Source organism: Anopheles marshallii, chromosome 3, assembly GCF_943734725.1.
Source record: "Anopheles marshallii chromosome 3, idAnoMarsDA_429_01, whole genome shotgun sequence".
In the NCBI taxonomy this organism is placed as follows: domain Eukaryota; kingdom Metazoa; phylum Arthropoda; class Insecta; order Diptera; family Culicidae; genus Anopheles; species Anopheles marshallii.
The window spans coordinates 26,444,525-26,465,233 of NC_071327.1; the positions used below are offsets into that span (position 1 = coordinate 26,444,525).

General features: G+C 41.2%; 1 protein-coding gene across 1 annotated transcript; it reads left to right on the plus strand.

Moving 5' to 3' along the window:
- The first annotated feature begins 811 nt into the window (after nt 1-811).
- On the plus strand, nt 812-20,425 carry LOC128712199 (A-kinase anchor protein 200-like). The gene is made up of 5 exons (XM_053807094.1): nt 812-970; nt 7,358-7,714; nt 15,505-17,565; nt 19,992-20,156; nt 20,268-20,425. The coding sequence occupies exons 1-5, from the start codon at nt 812-814 to the stop codon at nt 20,337-20,339; spliced, it is 2,814 nt and encodes a 937-aa protein (XP_053663069.1). The 3' UTR covers nt 20,340-20,425.
- Nucleotides 20,426-20,709: the final 284 nt, after the last annotated feature.

Genomic DNA, 20,709 nt, shown 5'->3' on the forward strand with positions numbered 1-20,709 from the left:
AATATTTTACTATCAGGTTAATAATTTTGCTACATTTTATAGCTTGCAATGAAGCATTTATAACTTAGACTAAAGTTAGCCAGAGAAAAAGATTTAAATCTAATTCGTAAATTCGTAAATTTTTTATCACTTCAAGTATACGTTTATCAGCATTGGAACTCAGATTTGTATAGTCGAATCAGCATCTCTAGAAGAGGAACCAAAAAATTAATATGCTCACCTCAATTAAAATCAGCCAAACAGGAATTTAAACAACAAACGTCGAGCTGCCGGCAAGTTGACGTCAACAGTTCATTAGGGCAGTAAGCGCGCTTCAGTAGAAGCATATGATGCAGAGGATTATAGGCAACCACCACTTGACTGTTACGATGGATCATTAATCTTGAAATTGAAGCCCAATAGCTGTCCAAAGTTAATTGATTTGGAATGTTATGTATGTGCTTCTTATGCTTTTCTTTTTTTTAATATCGTTTGTCTTACTTGTTACGCAAAAGATGTATTAATACATCGATTAATTTATCAGGCATAGCATGGGCGGTTAAAGAACACTCGAGGGAACAAAAAAAAAATTCTCGATCGTAACTTCCATTATAGACTAGTTTCTTATGTGATTAGAATGAAATTATTTCTGGAATGTCTACGCAAATGTACAAATATTGTATAAACCCCTTAGCTTCATGGGGAAAATACACTGAATAAGATGTCGTTGCTACATTTAGACAATACAATGATTCGACAATATAATTGTGAATAATAATTATGTTTCTGTTTTGGTTCTTTGCAGATAAAAGCTTCATCAAAGATATAAAAAATGGGATTGGCACAAAGTAAGCGTTCCGTAAACATAACCACAGACCCGGCCAAGGAAGGAGTGGTCGCTGAAGGAACTGGCAAGCTGGAAAAAATTGGAGAGGTAGATCAGCTGAAAGCACAAGCTAATGGCGATACTCAACACAACGATGGCGAGAATGTGAGTATAAAACAGTACAATATAAAGTTTTGTTCAATATTTCCTTACCCATTAGTACTGATGTGTTTAAAAACTGTAAGCATTTTTATTCTTTAACTAGGTTGCATTTCACTTTACCATTAAATAGAATTGTCGCATTTGTTTAAAGCGTAGTTCACGCAAATTACCTTATACGGACAGTGTTTTATTAATGCGATATTTTGTGTCCATTTATCGACGGGCACGGCGGACCACCTCGTAGCGAGACACTGACCTACCTCACGTAATCCGAGACCTTGGCATTCGTTTGGCGCGGCGTGTTGTATTATGAACTTGTCGTCGGGCTAAAGCAGCGGAACGGTTTCAGTTTGTTATGGTTTTACAGAAATGGAATAGAAAGAGAAACCATCCTCTTAGTGTCATAATCCTCTGAAATATTTCTCCCGATGGTCTAAGCGTGTACGCGTAGGAGTAAAATGGATTTAAATACACGCTGCCGCCGCTGCTGCTCGCTTGGTTGGTTGGTCGTGACGTGAGAAACGAGAATATGGTGGTGGTGCACATTATATGCATAGTTTATTAGAAGTGCAGTCGGTCTAATAGAGGTGATAATTTTCACGATATTAGCATACACGCGTATCGTAAAGATTGTTTTCTTTGCTAGACCTGTGCAACACGTTTCGTTCAATCCATGGAACCTCCATCAAATATTTCATTTAGACCATTTCAGCGTCGGTAATATTCATTTTCTGATCGAAAGTAATTCACCAAGCGTTGTTTGTTAATTTAGTTTTATGTGAAGAAGAAATAATTTACAAGATTTTTATGCACATAATCATTTCCGAATGGTGTTACACTTGCTGCTGCACTCTAGGTGTTCTGTTTACTTACCATACAGCCGCACAGGTTCGCTTTTGAACGTGGGGTGCACGTGCAGACGAAGCGTCGCACGCGTTAAATAAATCTCACGGTTCCTCCCGGGGGAAAAAAAACTAATGCCAGACGAAGGGGGAAATACCGGTCGCGTTCGAGAACATGATCGTAAATTAAGGAATTTATTTAAAGATTTTCAAACGAGGAAGTCACACAGTGGTAATACAGGTTTTGACATCAGTTACATTGCTTGGTTTATCTTTCCGACAGTCGGTAACGTTTTTAGTGCAAAAGAAATACTATTTATTTTTCCTTTAAGTTGAAAACACCCGCATTTAACGTTTCGTAAAGTTTTAAGAACAAAAACAGCTAACAAAAGAGTTTGGGTCTGGTAATGTTAATTAGAAAAGTTTTTGTGCATAACAATTTCCCTTTGCGTTGGATGCATTCTTTCTATACCACGTCGACACATGCACGCATTCTAGACGTATAAACAAATGCTTCCTTTGTGATTTCAGCTTCTCCTACACACGGGTACCCTTTTTCGAAACACACAGCCACACGGTGTGTGATGCGTTTGAGAAAAAGAAAAAAAAAGGAAACCCCGCTCAGCAGCTTCCCTATTGCGTGACTTATAGACGTTAAATAATCTTTTAGAACCTGTGAAAGATGAGGGGAGAACGACCGTGGACAGAAAATTATAATGCTGGCGTGAAAAAGGTTGCCCGGTTTCCGTGTTCTTCTGCCTGGCTAATTAGAGAAAGTTCAATCGTTAGTTATGGCATTGCTTTTTGACGGTTTTTTTTTACTTTTCCTCTTGTCCCACGTTCCGCTGTTTGTTGTCGGTTACACGGTGCTACCGCCAGTTTCGAAGTACGGCGGCAACCACAGGTTCAAGTTCAATTTGAAACGTGATATCGTAGTGTGGTCTTTTATGTAATAAATGATACGCATACGGATGGAATAAAAAATGAAACCGATATTAAAGGCATCGTGGAATTCCTTTACCACCGGAGACAAGCGAATACCGGGCTACGAAAGGACAGTGGATAGAAGTAAATGTTTATGGAAAGATAAATTTTAACCTGATCATGATTTGTGTTCATCTGTATGAAGTTTATCTGATTCTGATTTTTCTTCGGTGTAATGGTTTAGAAACCATCATCATAGGTTTTTGTGATGTCTTTTGTTTGTTTTGAAGTTTGGGTTTGAAGAAAACAAAATAATAACACAGAAATCACCTTTTTGTCTAATTACCATGCATAATGCATACACATTTGTCTATTGAATTGCCTATTTATATTAATTATTTACTAACACAAAGTGCAGTAGATTTTTTCGCTTTTAAATACATAATTTATGTACATTTCTTTGTAGTTGTCTGTTCCAAACTGAAGTTTCCCCTATTAATAAGGGCGCAATTAGATGCAATTGCGCAACGTCCATCGTTTAGATTTTATAGCAAAACAGACACCTTCCATTGTGACGTTGGGCGTGTGAAACTGAATTGCAATAGTTTCTTTGTGTTGTTCTGTTCACTTTACCAACGAATGGCGAACGGCATTGATTACCAGCTCTTGATCAATTAATTCTTCATGTTGCCGTCCTTTCCATCTGGCAGGCAGGAAAGAGCGTGAAGAAATTGGTTATTTCTAAATATAATTTGTGCGTTTGTTGCACCAGGAAGCGTCAATGCAGCGCACGCTTACACTTTTTCCTCAATGGATGTCGGTTGGGCTGAATGCGGGTCGTCATAGTAGATGCGCTCTAGACATAAGACAGAGGTAGAAAAAAAGTAGATGTCACTTGTCTCATGCGTTTTTTTTTAATTCCTGTGTAAAGAAACAACAAAGGTATTTCCTACGCAGTGCAAAAGGATGCTATCACGACAAAGCAATGGAAATGCGATCGGATGCACTGCTTTTACAGATAAACAATCTAAATATATTTTGCATCCCACCAACAAGAAGTGGTTTTAAATCGACAGCGATCAAGCGAAGCAATTTGATTACAGCCTTTGCCGCTAACCGCACAGAACAAAATCGTACCATGCTACTTTTGCCAGAGCTACGGCACACACCGGGCCCCGTAATTATAGGAACTTCTTAAGATGAATCTTGGGCCCGAACTGTGAACGCCCAGCGTCAGATTAGCCGTGTGAGGCGTTGGGCCGGAATATACGGCTCCTTGCTTCGTTGCATCTTTGCGAATTGAAGCGTGCATAATAGTTATCGTCAGTTGACGATGATGATGTGTATAAGATACCGCCATCGCGCGGTGTGTGTGCCGTGCGAGAAAGAAAGTGTTCTCCTTCGCCAATATGCGTGCCTGGGGTTTGGTGGATACAGTCGTGAGAAAAAAAGGGAAACTTAACCATTTTCATCGTCGACGAAACAGTAGTAGCAGCAGAACGGTATGAGTGCACTTTTCACTCTTGTTCACACTTTTCATCGGTGCTCAGGAGCACGCGTATGCGTACATGTTTGATTTATAGCTTTCTAAATCAATTACCAGCACACGGTAATGGATAGCTAAAGGGTTTTGCCGGCATTGTGCCGCTGGAGAAAACATGGGCCTGCGGGAGGACGTAACATTCTAACGGTAATGATTACTTTCGAGATTCAATGCTCTGCTGGGTCCACACGTATCTTGTACCGTGCAGATTGGAATCTCGCTGGACGAAGTTTACGCACGCACGGCAATACAGGTATTATTCATTCATTAGTTCTCCCCTAAACACGAGTATTGCTTAGGGAAGTATGTAAAGAGGAAAAGACCCTGATACGCAACCTCAGAAGGAAAAGCTTTTAAGATCTTGTCTTGTTGATAATATCTGAGAAACCTTAGATTTTTAATTCCTTATGCTAAAATCAAGTTGAAAGTTTCATTTTAACTTTGTATATTGTTAACTACTATCAAACACTGGTGTAATAATACATGTAGTTCATGAATACATGAAGTATTATTCATTCTTCAGAGAATTGGACTTTGGTCCTAACGAGCTAACAATTTGGACGGAAGAATTTGGATGTTCCTTCTGAAGCATAATTAGACGTTTTTGAAGTTTTGTGTTATCTTCATTATTCAATTTTTCCCAGTGCATCTATACTGTACTCTGTATCCTTACCACGGCCAAGCGTGACCTTCTTTGCAGAGCCACGGTTAATTATTGTTACCCTAATGGCAATTCAAATCCAATTAATTGGGATGTTTATGATTTCTTTTCTCGATACAGCAGTGATAATCTACCATTCTTCCGCGTACACATTCCTTCGCCTGCGTGGGGGTGGATGTTATGGCAGGTTCAACAGTTGTTAACACCGTAAACAAGGTTACAACTTAGCGAGCTTAGCTGCACACCCTCACCTTCCAGAAGCGATGCGTGCACAAGCTCCAGCTGCGTTAATAGAGATTAATTGGAAGTGACGTGGATGAGCAAATCAATACCTCGAAATCCTCGATTGGTTGTTTGAATCGCTTTGGGGTTTTGTTTCCAAACATCTAGTGCACGTTGGTCTACATATATAGAACGAGGCACGCGGACATCATGAACCGAAAGCGTGTGTGCCATGTTTACGGGAGAAAGATGATTGATCAAAGTGCGCGTAGCAGCCAACGCAGCCCCGGGACGCGTTAGTGTCCGAACGTCGAGGTTCAGTTGTTTTGTTCTCATTTAAAATAATCACGATCATAACTGTACCTCTTCGATTGCGATGGCGCTTAAAGCACACGCCGTGGCCCGCTTGGCCCATTTGTTTCGCTTTGCTTTAATTGCAGCAGCGCAGTGCGTTATCCCCCGACCGCAGTTGGAAAGTGCAAAAAAAAACAAAGCTAAAGTGCATTTGCGAGACTGCAAGCGTCGGCATTTTATTTCGCATGTCAGCCTGCACGTTCATCCTGTTCGCTGCAAAACCGATGGTGCATGATCATAATTCTTTTCCTCCTGCACCGGGAGCAGCAGCCTACTCACGATCGTAGTTCGGTTTGTTGATTGTGCGAAAGGTTATGCACTCAGGGCCCGGTGTTGTCTATTGCGTCTTGCTGCTGGCCTAGACTGGTGGCGCAAGATAAGGTAACAAATGTTGTCTATTACACTGGGGATGAGGTTATGTTCCGGACCAGACTAGCCAACGCGTGATAGCGCTTGGTGGAAATGCTTGAATACGGTTATAGTAGTTTTTGCCCCCGTGGCAGAAAGGAAGATGATTGGAGCAATTAGTATTTTGCGTCGTTTGCATCTGCCCACGCCGATTGAAAGTGATTCATCCCGTGTCCAGAGTTATCAGTGCCCATGATTCGACCGAGTGGGAAAGAGGTTTTGTAAATAATTGTACTTTATGAAGTGAGGCATAAGGATTATCAACAACGTTCAACAAAAAGCGATAATGACGAAACCTATCAGCGACAGTTGATGTGTTTCCTTTATAAAGCAAAAGGTTTCTTCTCAATTGGTTACGAAAGTTAACAAATTTGTTGTACTTTCTCAACCACGCCTGAAACAAACTATGAATTAGTTTCATTGGAATGGTTGTTACTGATAGCAAAGTGGCGCCCAAATATAGTTTGTAGTATCATCAAATAGCACAACAGTGACTATTTGTAAAAGCATCTTAGTTCTATTTTCGGCCTGTGTTGGAGATAACGGTTATCAACGTTAATACGTCCTGCTTGAAGAAACCCTCGGAAGTAATCAGCAAAGTTTTCGCAGTAGTGTAATTAGCAAAATTCTTTATTTAGTATGCACCGGAAGAAGAGTTTTTTTTTTTTTTGAGTCTCGATTGTTTTTATACCCATGAATTGTGTACCGGAGAGGTGGTGAGGTTATCTCAGCATTCGTTATTAAAATTCTGACGCTCCACAAATGTTGTTCTGCGTTTGCAGGATGAACACGTTACGGAGTGTAACGTTTGTCGACGTTCAAAAATACTGTACGGAGAATTGCATACTATCAGGCGCAAAACAAAAATGAACCCCGTTCCGTGCTCCAATCGAGCTAAAAAATGATCGTGTTGTATAACAAAATGGCATAAACCGGATTTTATTATAATGACTTATAAATTTTACACAGTTCAGTGTTATGTTAGTGGCATGAGACTATTTCATAAACAATTATTAACGAAATTCGGTGTGAATAGTGTTTAAATCATACCATGTATTGATGTGAGTGTAATATAAATGTATAACAGATTCAATTTTACTACATAGCGTTAAACAGTATAATATAGTTATAATATAATAAATGATTTTGTCACTTCCCATAAATTCATTCCTTACTAATAATTGTTTTCCAATCTTTTTCTTCTCTCTCCATGACGTTTGCGTCCCCCATACGTTACTCTGCATCGCATTCGCCACACATACTAATTCATAATCATCGTGCGTTCCACACACATTACACCGAACCACCATTTGGGAATGTTTTCGTTCTGTATGTCTGATGCGTGTTATGTTTTGTGTGGTCCTTTGGCTCCCGTGCAACATCCCGCGACTTACACCCTGGACTGAATTTGGTGTGCCGGTATAACACAACGGCAGGAAACGAAAGTGGAAACCGATGCGGCCGAAAATGAAAAGGACTCCACAACAGAAAAGACCAACAAAGAGGGTGGCGACGGTGGCGGTGGCGACACCAGTGTGACCGCCGTATCTCCAACCTCGGAAGGCGAATCGGATGCGAATAATAAAACGCTCGAAAATGGCAGCAACGATGAATCACTAAACGATAGCAAAGCGCCAGCAGCGGCAGATGAGGCCAGCAAGAAGCCGAAGAAACCCAAGAAGAAGTGGTCCTTCCGCAATCTGTCGTTCAGCAAAAAGGACAAACAGAAACCGGCCAAAAAGGAGAAGGACGAGGAACGAGTTAATGGTGAATGCGAGAAAGTCCCAGAAGAGGTAAGTGATGTCCTTACGGTAACGAAATGTGTAACTGTCTGGGATGAACTAACTCAGGGAAACAATCAATTTTTTGTCGTGGTATATTTGATGTGTTTTTTTGGTTGAAAACGTTACCATAATTAATCTTGTTATGCAATTTTCAATTGCGTATATCGTTTAGTTTGACAATATTTCGTCATTATTGGCTCTAAACTTGTATAACTTTAATTTTATAACTTTGCTATTCCATTAATAGTATAACTTGATGCCTTGTATAACTTTACATACAATTCATACAATCGATTATTATAAAAACTGTAATATTTCGAATCGTAATATTAGTGCGAAGAAATCAGATCGGTTAAGAGTTTTTGGTCATTTTTTTAATTTCACGCTCCGTCAACGCCATCTCCACCATCTACATTTAGCGTTGATGTGGATGATCGCGCCACAAGTGACAGAAGCGCATTTATAATATGGTAGAATTAATTGGCAAGAAGCCAAAAATTCAATAATCTGACAAAGTTGTTAGTTACTGATGTTTGTCCTGTGTTTTAGCAATATAATTAACATCAGCGGTAACACTCTCGTCACAAGTAACACACGCAAAAACGGTTTTGTTTCATAAATTGTATTGTTTTCATATTATCGTTATTTCTTCTATCGCATTAAACTAATACAGAAGACAATTTTCTTTTTTCTTGCACGAGTGCTATCGAATAAATCATATTTGCATTATATTCAACCGTACGCATTCTTATTGGTTGGTAAACAAGCGGCGATCAGCAATAGTATACGTACGCTCCTGTATTCTACTCGCTCGGTTGTCGTCTGCCAACGCAAAATGCCACGGTGAAGAAGTTCAGTGTCAAGAATGTTTTTCTTCCCGCACAAAATTGGGAGGTAAATATTATGCCGGGGCGCACATGTGTGTGGCGCTGTCGCTTTTTCAAAACGACATCATTTCCTACATCGTTTCAATGAACCGCCCTATGTATGCTGTTTTCACTTTTCTTCTTTGCATACCCTTGTGGTTTTGGTAGCATGCGTTCCTGCATTTCAAGGATTTTAACGAACAAAATGTTCGAGTGTTATGTGTTTTGTTTTTTGAAACGCAAACAGATTTCTCCCACAAAACATTAGACGAAGGTTGAATTCGAACGTTTTGTTGTGATCGTAAACGTTGAGAATGGGGAAAAATCCTTTTTACGAAACCTAAAAACTCTTGACATAATGAGATAAAATCTGTATATGAATGATAGTTCATCAGGAATCGGGTTATCATCAAATCTCGGATCGGTTAACGTAAATGAAATAGAATTGCCATCTAATGACTTTTCTGTGTTGCAAGATCCGTTCGCCATTGATATGTGCTCAGCAAATTGCTCAAGAATGGTTCTATAGTACACCCCAAACGAGTTTCGAAAATGTTTTAGCGTTCATTTAATTCAAAAGTGAAATAGAAATCAACCGGAACGAAACGTTATCCTTGACCGCCAGTAAATTTACGATGATCACACAAAATGCGATCTTTTTTCCGCAGCACTGCTTTGGTGATTAGCACCATCGCCTAGGTCTAATGCGCCATCTGCTATCGCCTTCCAAAAATTCAATTTGTCCGTAAGTAGTTGTGCTGCTGCTGTTGAGATTCTATTTTCGAAAATCGCGCATTGCACAAAACACGCCCCGCGCGCGATAAACCCCCGCGACATTGAGTGCACGAACGGCACTAAACGGATGGATGGAAATTTCGGAAAACACATTTACCCGGTGGCCCAACCGGAAAATGATAGACCAATAACTGTACGACGTTTTTTGGTCGCGTGCGCTGCGCGGTCATTAAAAGTTTTAGTATTTATCGACATGTGTGTGATGTGTGCGTGTTTTCTTGGATGTTTTCTCTTGGATCCTTCAATTTTTAAACATATTTTCTTCCTAACATTTGGCATTTTGATGAAAATTGTTTTATGAATAACATTATTAAGAGAACTTTTGAACTTCAACATTTTGCTTTAAAACAGAATTGCTGCAGCATGTTCACATTAGTTTGGAACAAATTCCTCATTTGAATGGTTCACATGTTTCTTTATAGCATAACTACAAAACTCGTCTCACATTGACTCGAAATAAATAGTACGTAGTTTGCGTTTAATTCTGTTTTTTTTTTCGATGGTCAAGGTCAGAAAATTGCGCAAAATCAGCTGTTGCAGAAACTAACGCTGCGCAGGTTGGTTTCTTTCGACGCCTGTCATAAGCACATGAATGTTCGTTAATCACATTTTACCCTGGTTTAGTGTTGACAGATGGACGACTATCGTAATGAAGGAAGAATGTTTTGTTCATGTAATTTACGCCAAAGCAATAGGCTACCATCAGCAAGAGTGAATAATTTAAATGCATATTTATTCTACTGTTCTACTCTTTTCTTTACTTTCTGATAAAGTTGTGTAATTTTTATGTATTCAGATTTCATCAACAAGGTAAAACGTTTGAAGTTTTAATCCAGCAAGTTTAATACAATTAATAGTTTTTGAATCTAATAACGCCCGATAATACAGCTATTAAATTAAAATCATTCATCGTTTAGGAAAGAAACAGAATCATAGCCAAATCGTTTATGCAGCAGCACCTGTGAGTAATAAATAAGTGGATTAATTTGGAATGCATGAAGCTACGAAAGCAAAACAAATGCATTTTGGTGTTTGACCGCTTGTGATGCCGAAATTAAGTCGACACTTTGTATTGCGACCAAAATGAAGAATTTTCAAGCACTATATATCCATTATGGACGCCCTTTGAAACAAATGAAAATGTTCTTACCGGTAAATATTATACTAGGCAACCAAGAGGTTGTTAGTCTTTTATTCATTTTAATGTTGGCTTATACGTCGTTGAGGTTGACGAAATATACCCTATTCAAGTTGTATTGAAGAAGGGTTTGTTTCTGCAAGTATTTAATTTTTGCAAATCAAATCTAGATCCTTTGCATTCGAACGCAGGGGTGGTTTTTGAAGCGTTTGTAACGTATGGTCTGTGCCTCAGTTGTGTCAGTATTAGTATGGGCGTTTGCCGTCGTGTTGGATAAATATAAAGTAGGGTTAGACGTGAATCGTTGTGTTAGATGCGATTGGACGGAAGTAAACAGGACAAGAATGGTGAAAAATACTTGATGACTCAGTCCCAACATTAAACCCGTTCTTAAGCCAGAAGAGAAGGGTGTATTATATTAACCAACCACTTGGGTACAGAACTGCATAACGAGGGGGAACGAATGTTGTGTGTTGTGTATGCTCGAGTAAACAGTCGAAACGATGGCATATTGTTTCCAATATGAGCGATAATGTGACACATAATCTTTTCTAACTGGATGGAGATCAAACAAAAAAAAACGACTTAAATGTTACACAATAAAAATATAATGTAATGAGTTGAATGTAGACTGTTGAAGCCGGGTTTAGAGTTTGTTGCTGTTTGGAAAATGTTCATAATGAAATGACGTACATCTCTATTACCATCTGCTGTTTGCAATGAGGTTGGCTGAATGAATGCATTTGGCACAAGAAGGCTGATGGGTCTGGTTGCGATTGTAATATATTTTTCTTTTGCTGACGCATATTTATCCGTCGCCTAATTTAAGCGAAATGCTCTGTACTATTGCGGATGGCGTTCCGTTTCGTTTGTATCGTGCCGGAACAAAATAAACAAAAACCAAAAATTCCACATTCGGGGTGGAGGAGGGTACTACGTTTTGTTTATTTTAGAAAAAAAATATTGTAAATTTGACAGCGTCATACCGCTTTGTCCTTGTTCTCCAATATTAGAATATGGAAGCGATGGGTGTTGGGTTGGTGAGAGGAGGTAATTTTTTTTTGAGAAATTGTATCACTATTTCATCCTGAAATCTTGTCAACAAATTGTTAGTCTTGCCTTTCTTCAATTGTTTTCATGAATAAACAACTAAATTGTGTTATATATTGTTAAAAATGCACAATATATCCAATGCCTCTGCCCAATGTGTATTGAAATATTCATTGTGGCGTTACAGGGGAGTGACGTTATAATGGATATCTTATTATTTTATTATGCACTGTTTGCTATTGCAGTGCTGTTCAGTTTCGTTCCTTTCTGCCCAAAATTAGTAACATTTCTAGCTAGTTCGAGGAAGTCGGCAGAAAAACCCACTCGTTACAGACTATTTAGGCAATCAACTTGTTTCATTTTGTGCACCGTTTCCTGTTTTGTCGTAGGAGTGGACACAGATTTTGGGGCCATTGTACAGGATGGCAAGAGAATTTTTTGGCTGATTTCAGCTTGATTCATATGGCAGAGGTGTGTGTTTTTTTTACGATCAACTGATGCCTGCAGCGATGAGGTTACCTGTTCCGATGATGAATGAGCAACAGCAAACTATCCTTATCTATTTCTTAAATATTGCATCCCCCACATATTGATAATCTTCAAACGAAGAAAGATACCTTTTGCTTTTATCATTTGAAATGTGAGGATGGATAGTGAAAGTGTTTCTTCTGATTGGATTGTGTATTCATAGGTTGGTAAAATTAAAAAAACCTCATCCATATGCAGAGAATTTATCAATTATTGGGAAGTGGAGGGATGGATATAAGCATTGCATAAATATGAAATATGCAGACAAGAATATAATTCTGAGCAGAATGTACTTAGTACTAATCCTAACAAAATTATTTCGACAGCTAGGTTTCATCTTGTTGGAGATCCATCGATGGTTCCATTATCACCCATGTCTATCCAATTAAACGATGTCAAATTCCTGTCCTGTATCATCTTGGAAGTGTCGAATGGTCAGAAAATTGCATTTGTCTCGTGCCGCCGGACTGTTTACGGTCAACCCCAAGACATAGGTGGATAGTGTTGGCATCCGAATGCATCTCCTCTCTCCATTCAACACTCCTTAAGACCGTGTCAATGTACGTATTGGAACGTGTATACGCTCCGGTGTAAAGCTGCAACGCAATAGCTTTACGGCTGATTGATTTTAGTCATGGCTCTACGAAAAGCTCTTGTTTTATGCGTTGCTGCACTGTTTCATTTCGGAAGCCATAAACCATTCTCCTTCAATATCACTATTTTCCGGCGGGCTGCGATTGCATCGAGCTCTGCGTTTGGAATGTGAGGTGGTTTGCAGGTATCTCTTTACTTAGCTTCTTGGCGTTATTGCTGAGCTTCTTTCAAACACGGCCCGGGAAATAGTGTTTGACGTTTGCGCATCTGTGCGACTCGGGTGAAGGTTATACCAACAAATGCAGTTTCTATTTTTTGTGCATACATAAATAAAAAAGTACTTAATATGACAGATGGTTATGAGTTTGAAAGTTTGGAAAAGGAACTAGCAGCAGCTCCACTAAAGATCAATAGTGGAGTGTTCCATTTCTGTGAAAACTAGCACCCACGTGTGTTGTGCTTTACTAGAAGCACTGACAAGTTTTATCTTTCAACCGTTTAAAAAGAAGGGGGTCCCCTGGTCCATTTGTTCCCCAACTTCGAGTGTAGTGAATGTATGTTTAATTGAAAATGAAGAGCATGTAAATATGGTTGTGTGTCGCTCATGCCAATGTACTGCCGGTAGTCGTCCGGTGTTTTATGCGCGCACGCCATCAGAGAGTGCCTGATTTATTGTTGATTTTTGCATCCACTTTATTACCCTGTGTGCTTCGTTAGGTTATTCACGTTTTCTGATTTTTCGTTTACAGCCATACGATGGTGGGCGGAAACCGTTTCCTTCGAACACATTTCACAACAAACAAGGAAATGGTTTGCTGCAGAACAGCGTACGAGCACAACAGCACACGACGACGCGGCCAAGGTGCAGATGGAATGCTCTGGATAAGGGTTTTTTCCACTGCAGAACGATGCCCCGAGATACTTGATGACTTTAACGTTTTGCTATTATTTCATCATTTATTACGTCTCGGCTGTGTCGTGTGGGATGCGCTATGCTTTTACCTTGAATTAATCTCATTAGGTCCGTTTGCTAAATGATTGGGCGATTTGCAGAGTTCACTTACTTGCTCAGCGTAAAATGTTACAATTTTTCGTTTACGTGCTCATTGTTGGCGGTGTTAGAAATGCTCAAAGGTGTGATGAATGCGGCAAAAGAACCTCGTGGAAAGATTGTCAACAGAATGTAACAGTCGCGCCTACCTTACACCAAAGTGAATAAAGAATTTTTCTCAAGTTCTTCGCTTCAGTACCCTTTAGCTTGTATGCATGCCACATTACAATCATCCCACACACGCAATGCTATTCAGCCGGATCGGTTGTGCCAACATTGGGCCAAGTTTTGCCACCAACTGTATATCTCTCTCTCTCTCTCTCTCTCTTCGCACAACACAGCGCACAGCTCTTCTGCTGCGCGTCGCTTTTCCATCGACGGAAACCTGCGCAAACTGAATGAACTGAAGCGAAATATCATCCCCAATGCTTCGAGTAGCCAGTCAGTGGCCCAGGCCCTCCTCTCCCTGCCTTAACACGGCATTCATCCGGATGCTGCAAAGAACCATTGACGTCCACTTGAGCCTGGGGTTCTTCCGTGCGACGAGAAAATGGGGATTGTACCAGTGGAACTCGGCAAACGTACGACGCTTTCCTCATTGCAATTCCCATCATTTTCTTTTTTTTCTCTCCCCCGGTGGTGACGCTCAACAGTGTGGTGTCACTTTTACTATTTTCGCTCCGCTCCCCCCAATAGCGGTTCTACTCAACTATCTGCTGCCATCCTTTCGAATGCATATGGATGTGCGTGTGTTTAGTGGAGGTGTTTGCTCACATATGTGTGTGGGTGCTTAAAATCGTTGTAGGATCATTAGCTCTGGCCAAAAGCCGAGGGGGGGAGGAGGTGATCTCCACCATGCTCCCGTCGTTCGGCCAGCACTCACGGACTCGCGGAGTGGTCTGGATGGTAGGCGGAGGCGCACACGGACTTGGTATGTGGTATTTCCTAGGTCAGCTTTTTCGTTGGATCTGTTAGTGTAACGGAGCTAGGCGTATAGATTGTCTGCGAAGCCAGAACCAGAGTGCGTTAGGGGTGAATGCGAAAGCGAGATATATCTTGCATGTATGTGTCGTCGCACGTACATATGTCTCTCCGAAGACGTCGAGTGCGCGCCGCTTGGTCGACTCGAAGGAGACGCACAGAAGGGATATATAAATTAAATTGTACTGCGTTGCGGTGGTTCAGTTTTAGCCAAAGCTTCTGCCGTGAACGGTCATCGTGCGGGAACATATTTAAACCGTATACAGTGTGCACAAACTATCGGCGTTGTTTAGAACTGTTCTGCAATCAGTTGATCAAGTTTGAAAGTTTTAACTGCAAACTACAACGGCGTGTGCACCAACAGTGGAAGGACATCGGATTGGAAGTGCAATCTTGGAACGACTTTCATTTAGTGCTTCTTCGTTGGTCGTCAAGTGATTTCGTTTAACTCTGGTTCAGTTTTCTTTGTTCTTGCAAAGAAAACTGCTGAAAGCTCACCAAAATTTTACCAGCAATAGTGATCGTTTTAGTTGTTTGTCTACTGATCTTATACTTCACGATGGGTGGTGTTAAGGTGAATAGCGTAAGCTGTGTTGTGTTACGATACGAGTCAACCGGAGAGACTCCTCAGCTATTCGTGAAATTTCGGATTTCCATATAAAATATATTCTTGTGCTCTGGAATAGTGGATCGTGAAATTGGGAATAATTTCCGATATTTTTAATGACGCAGTGCCGTGTGTAATGCTTGACGTTAATTTGTTTTCTTTATGTTTTCCACGAATATTTCATTAAAGCCCACTGAGGATGCTGTTGCCGGTACCGCTGCTGTAGCTCAAGAAGCCGCATCCACCACTGTTGAAGCCGGTACGAGTGAAACGAAAGCGGAAACCGTTGTTACCGCTGCCCCCGAAGTTTCTACTACCACCGCAACAGCTACCGATGCTACTGCTGCTGCCCCAGCTGCTGATGTAACTACCACCACCACCGCTCCCGCCGTTGACACCACCAAAGTAGAGGAACCGGCAATTGAGGCTGTGGCCGTTGTGGCTCAAGAAACGGCCGTGGCTGCCGTTGTCCCTGCTACTGCGGAACCAAAGGTGGAGCCGAAGGAGGTAGCACCCGTGGTGGTAGAAGAACCAAGCGTCCCGTTGGCACAAGAAGAGAAACCGGAGCCGGAAACAACCACTACTGCTGTCCCGATCGAGGAGAAGGTGGTTGAATCAGCCGCCGTTGAGGTAAACACTTCTACTCCTCCTACTAGTACTACTACCACTACCAGTAGTTCTGCTGTTAAGGTAGAAAACAAATCTGAATCGTCAGTAGAGAGCGAAGTTGCTGCTACTTCTACTCCTTCCAATACTACCAATCTCGAAAATAGTACTACTACTACTACTCCCATCACCCTGACCGAGAACGTTGTTAGTGAATCTGAAAAGATTGTAGACGGTGGTGACAGTACGCCTCCACCTCCACTACCCTCCATTCCTCCACCCTCCCAGGTGATGGTGTTCGTTGAGGCTTCACTGTCACAGGTGACGAGTGACGTACCGTCGTCGGACGAGAATCCGTCAACGGTAGTTTCGGTTCCGACTGACGAGGGCCAGTCGAACGAGACACAGAGCCCATCCGTCTTCGTTGCCCCTGTTGAAGGTTCCGCCGAAGTAGTGGCACAGTCTGTTGAGAGTCACGGTAAGACCGTTGCGGGGGATGTCAGTCCACTCGAAACGTCATCTTCCACTGTCGAAGCTAAGGAGGTGGAGCCTGCAATTGTTGCTTCTGCCGCAGAGCAAATGCAGGCAGCGTTGCCATCCGAAATGGTTCCGGAAGCGCAACCGACGGCCGAAGTTGAGGAATCCGTTGTTTCTGCAAAGGTCGCTGAGGTTTCAGCAGCTGTGGCGCCGGAGTCGGAACAACCTTTGGTAACTGAAGAGATCAAGGAGACGGTTTCAAAGGCGGTGGGAGAAATTCTTGAACAAGCAGTTGATAAAATTGAAAGTGGAGAGGTTCCATTTAGTACGGCTGCTGCTGAACCCGCAGAGCAGGTGATCGAAAATGAACCATCCGTTCCACTGGCGACAGAACTCGCGGCCGCCCCGTTGCCTGAGGCTGAGGCAGCCGATGAAATCAGTAACAACATTGATGATCTGCCACCGCCACCGCCACCACCGGCCGTTGATGATGAGGAAACGGTGCCCGATTCTCTGCCATCGCCGCTGCCAACGATTGCTGCCGCTGTCCCGATGGAACTAGATGCCGGCGAGCTAAAGCAACAGGATACCAGTGTGCTGTCGGTCGATATCTCTTCCCCTCTGCCACAGAACAGTCTCGAATCGCTTCCGTCACCGCCGACCTTGTCACAGAGTGATGTCAGCTTGCCACCACCACCAGAGTCTCCCACGGCGGTCGCTAATCCCGAGCAACAAGTGGTCAACCCGGAATCGGAAGCAGAGTCTGCCGCTGTTCTACCGTCGCCTCCACCTGCACCATCATCCACGGGTGACGATCCTATCAGCTCTTCCATCCCATCCTCCCTTCCAGCAGCAGAAGTAGAAGTAGCTAAGCAGCATTCGGTTGATAGTCAAGGTACGGCAATGGCGGTGGCGGCGACGGCAGCGGTCGAAGCGTCAGCGGAAAAACGCAATGAAAACGTAGAGAAATCCGTCCCGATCGTGGATACTAGTAGTAGCGAAGAGAAGAAGGAAGAAATGGTGGCAAGTGCAGAGTCGGCTGATGCGCAGCAGGACATTTTGGCAGCAACCAAGGCGGCGACGGCAGAGACAGAAACAACCGCGGACGCTCTTGATGCGCCCCCGGTAGCCGTACCGGCAGAAGTTGAGGAAACTGTCGCGCAAAAGGTGAATAATCTTTCACACTCACTCTTCTTCTCTCTGTTAGCGAATCCACAACACTACTACTACAACTACAGCAACAGCCCATCTTACCATCCTACTCCCATGCCTAGGAACGAGAAGCAAACGTGAAAGCAACCTTTCGTTGCTTCATTGTTTGTTTAGATTGCTTTGTTTGATTGTTTGTTTGATTGTTTGTTTGTTTGTTTGTTTGTCTGTTTGTCTGTTCTTCTTTTCCTTCCTTTATTTTTGTCTTTCGAAACGAAACCGTGCGACATACACAACACTACATCACGAACAACACACGTATACACATTTGCATTACATATCGTAACACACACACACACACTCAAACATTGTGTGAGCAGATTTCCTACAAGTTCAGTAATATGCCGATCGATGGTGGCCCAACGGAAAGGGCGAAACAAATCGCTACTACCATCCAAGTGCAGTTAATTTTTAACTTTGTTTCTGTTCTTGTTTTCGTTGGCGCCATCTTTTCGATATCTGTTTGTTTTTCCTGTTTTCTTTTGCTGTCCCTCTAGTTCTGTTACCTGATTTCGGTTTTGATCTTTTTTATGAAGTTATTTTGGTTTCGTTAACCATTTGCGCTGCTTCACTTTCGTTGATAATGTCATGTTATCGTTTGTGTTTTGTGAATCAACCATTATTTACGTGTGCATTATTTATTAATTGATTTTTTTTATTATTCTAACAGTTTTGCAACAAATTATTTTTGGTTTTGTTTTGTTTAACATTTATTAATATTATCAGGTGTCGGTGTTAGGATTTATGGGAAGTGGGTTTTTTTTATTATTTATATTTGATATAAGCTGAAACACATGTACTCTTGTTGAGATAGCGCTACCAATTGGTTTAAATTATTTAATTTATTGATTTCGATTCGTACATACATAAATTATAAGATATTTATTGTCTGTGTATATGAAGGTCTCTCTCGATAGTAGAGATAGAGTGCAACATTGAATTCATAATAGAATTGAATGATTGCTATTGCTTGCTCTAAGTTTGGTTTTTTACACTAGGAACGTAGCTTTTGGTTTTCTTTTCTATTGATTGTTATCTTTGCTGCTGATGGGCTAACTTTTCTCAGTTGTACCGGATACGTTTTGTTTATTCCCTCCGTTCTATTCTTGATTCGCATCGGCCTGTCTATCGGAAATTTATGAAGATTACGTAGTGGCAGAATCTATCGTACACTTTCCTTTTTTGTGTATAAAAATTGAGATCTCGTCGATTTGTGAATGTCTGTGGTTTACACATTAGTGTTGTTCTATACATATTCTGCGTTGGAAGGGATTATATTGTGCTCTAAAATAAGATTTCAGTAAATGGGTATTCACAAAATTTATAACTATTCAAACGTGCTACTTCCAAAGTAATGAGGCTGCTACAAAACAAGAGCGAATGTAAAATGGTACTCATGGATAACTCAATTTGCATCTACCAAGGTTTAACGAGCGTTCTCGTTAAGAGACCTTCATCATAACCCCTCGTAGTTGGAATCATTTGCCAAACATGATTGTTCGTATTGTGATGTTGCAGTGTTGAACCCCTAGTTGTTTCTGGTCTATGTTTCAATTGCAACTACTAGCGTTGTCCGGCATGTAGCGCACATTTCTTAGCTGCTTTCTTTGTGTATCTCTCGACGCACATTTAACTGTAGCTAAACATTCACATTGAACGGCGTAAGCATGTAAAATAAAACATATTTTGTATCTGTTTGTCTCATCGTTCTCGAAAAGTTTAGTTCATCATATGTTGATGGCGTTGTACTCATCAATTGCTCATTTTTTGGTGCATATGCATTGCAAAGGAAGGAGATGTATTTTGTATTGTTAATTTACTCTTAGCGATTCATCGTGACTTTCAAAACTGGAATGCCTGAAGTACAGGACATTCAAATTGTTGTCTACCGTTTGTAATTACATTCTTTCATGCTATTTTCTAAACTCACACCAGTGTGAACAACGGTTCTCGAATAGCGCGTTAACTAATCTGTTACAATGTATGGATTTTGGTGTGTGCTTCAAGTTATATTTTATTGTAAAATTGAACTGCCGTTTGTTACCACTAATGGTTGACTCCCCTAACGGTTTCAACCGTGAAATAATTGTATATATTTGTTAATATTTACACATGTTTTCGTTTTCTCTTTCTCTCTCTCTCTCTTTCTCGCTATCCATTTTCTATTTCTATCTATTTCTCTGTTCTATTCACCTCTTTCGCTGTCGCGAATTTCCAAATTTTTCCTCGCTCCTGTCTTCGAATGCACCCATGGCGCGTTGTCGTCCTGTCACCGCTTTTCATCCCTTTATGCCGCGCGTTCCTGTTCTTCGGCCGCACTGAATCACGAACCTCCAAACATTGGATCATCATCGTTTCGCGTGTATGCAAATGCCCCCGCCAAGCAGCAGAACGGAACAGTGGAGCACGGAACCACCAATGGCACGACCGAAAATGGCAAAACTGAAAACGGCACGACCGAAAACGGAACGGTTGAAAATGGTCAGAACGGTGTCCACGAAACGTCTGCCACAGAAAGTCTGAATGGAGAGGCTGAGCACAAAAAAGAGGTAATTAATAAAATGCGCCAACTGATTCTTCCTATCTACTGAACGTTGCTAGAAGTCTTCTCTTGAACTAAATGCGTTTTTTTAAATGTTGTGCGTTTCTCCAACTTTTAGGAGAAAATTCCAGAAAAGGCAGCTCAGCTTCAGCAACCTCCACCGGCAGCTCCGGAAGTAACAGCCGAGTAAAAGCTAATTGGCGCTGAACAAAACGACACAGCATCTATTGATTATTAATTAATTATAATTCTTATTATTAATAATAATAATTATAAAAAAAACACACACACAAGAATCATACACACTCTTATGGAAATAAATAAAAAGGGGGGGAAATAAGTTACGCAACACCCGAGAAAAAACGTACGAACGAAAAAAAGAAGCGAGAGTGGAATGTGAAATGTGTTTACGATTAGGAAAAGCAACGAAAATAGGAACGATTACAAAGGCAGGATATCGTTCGTAAGAAGAATGAAACATACACTACGAAATTTACTTCTCTCGCACATTAAAACACCACCCATGGATTTGAGCATTAAATTTAGTTTTATAATGGTCT

Excerpts from the sequence above, each read along its gene's own strand:
- LOC128712199 (XM_053807094.1), top strand. The coding sequence starts at position 812 with ATGGGATTGGCACAAAGTAAGCGTTCCGTAAACATAACCACAGACCCG. Across the intron at positions 971-7,357 it reads AACACAACGATGGCGAGAAT|GAAACGAAAGTGGAAACCGA; the intron begins GTGAGTATAAAA and ends ACACAACGGCAG. Across the intron at positions 20,157-20,267 it reads AGGCTGAGCACAAAAAAGAG|GAGAAAATTCCAGAAAAGGC; the intron begins GTAATTAATAAA and ends TCCAACTTTTAG.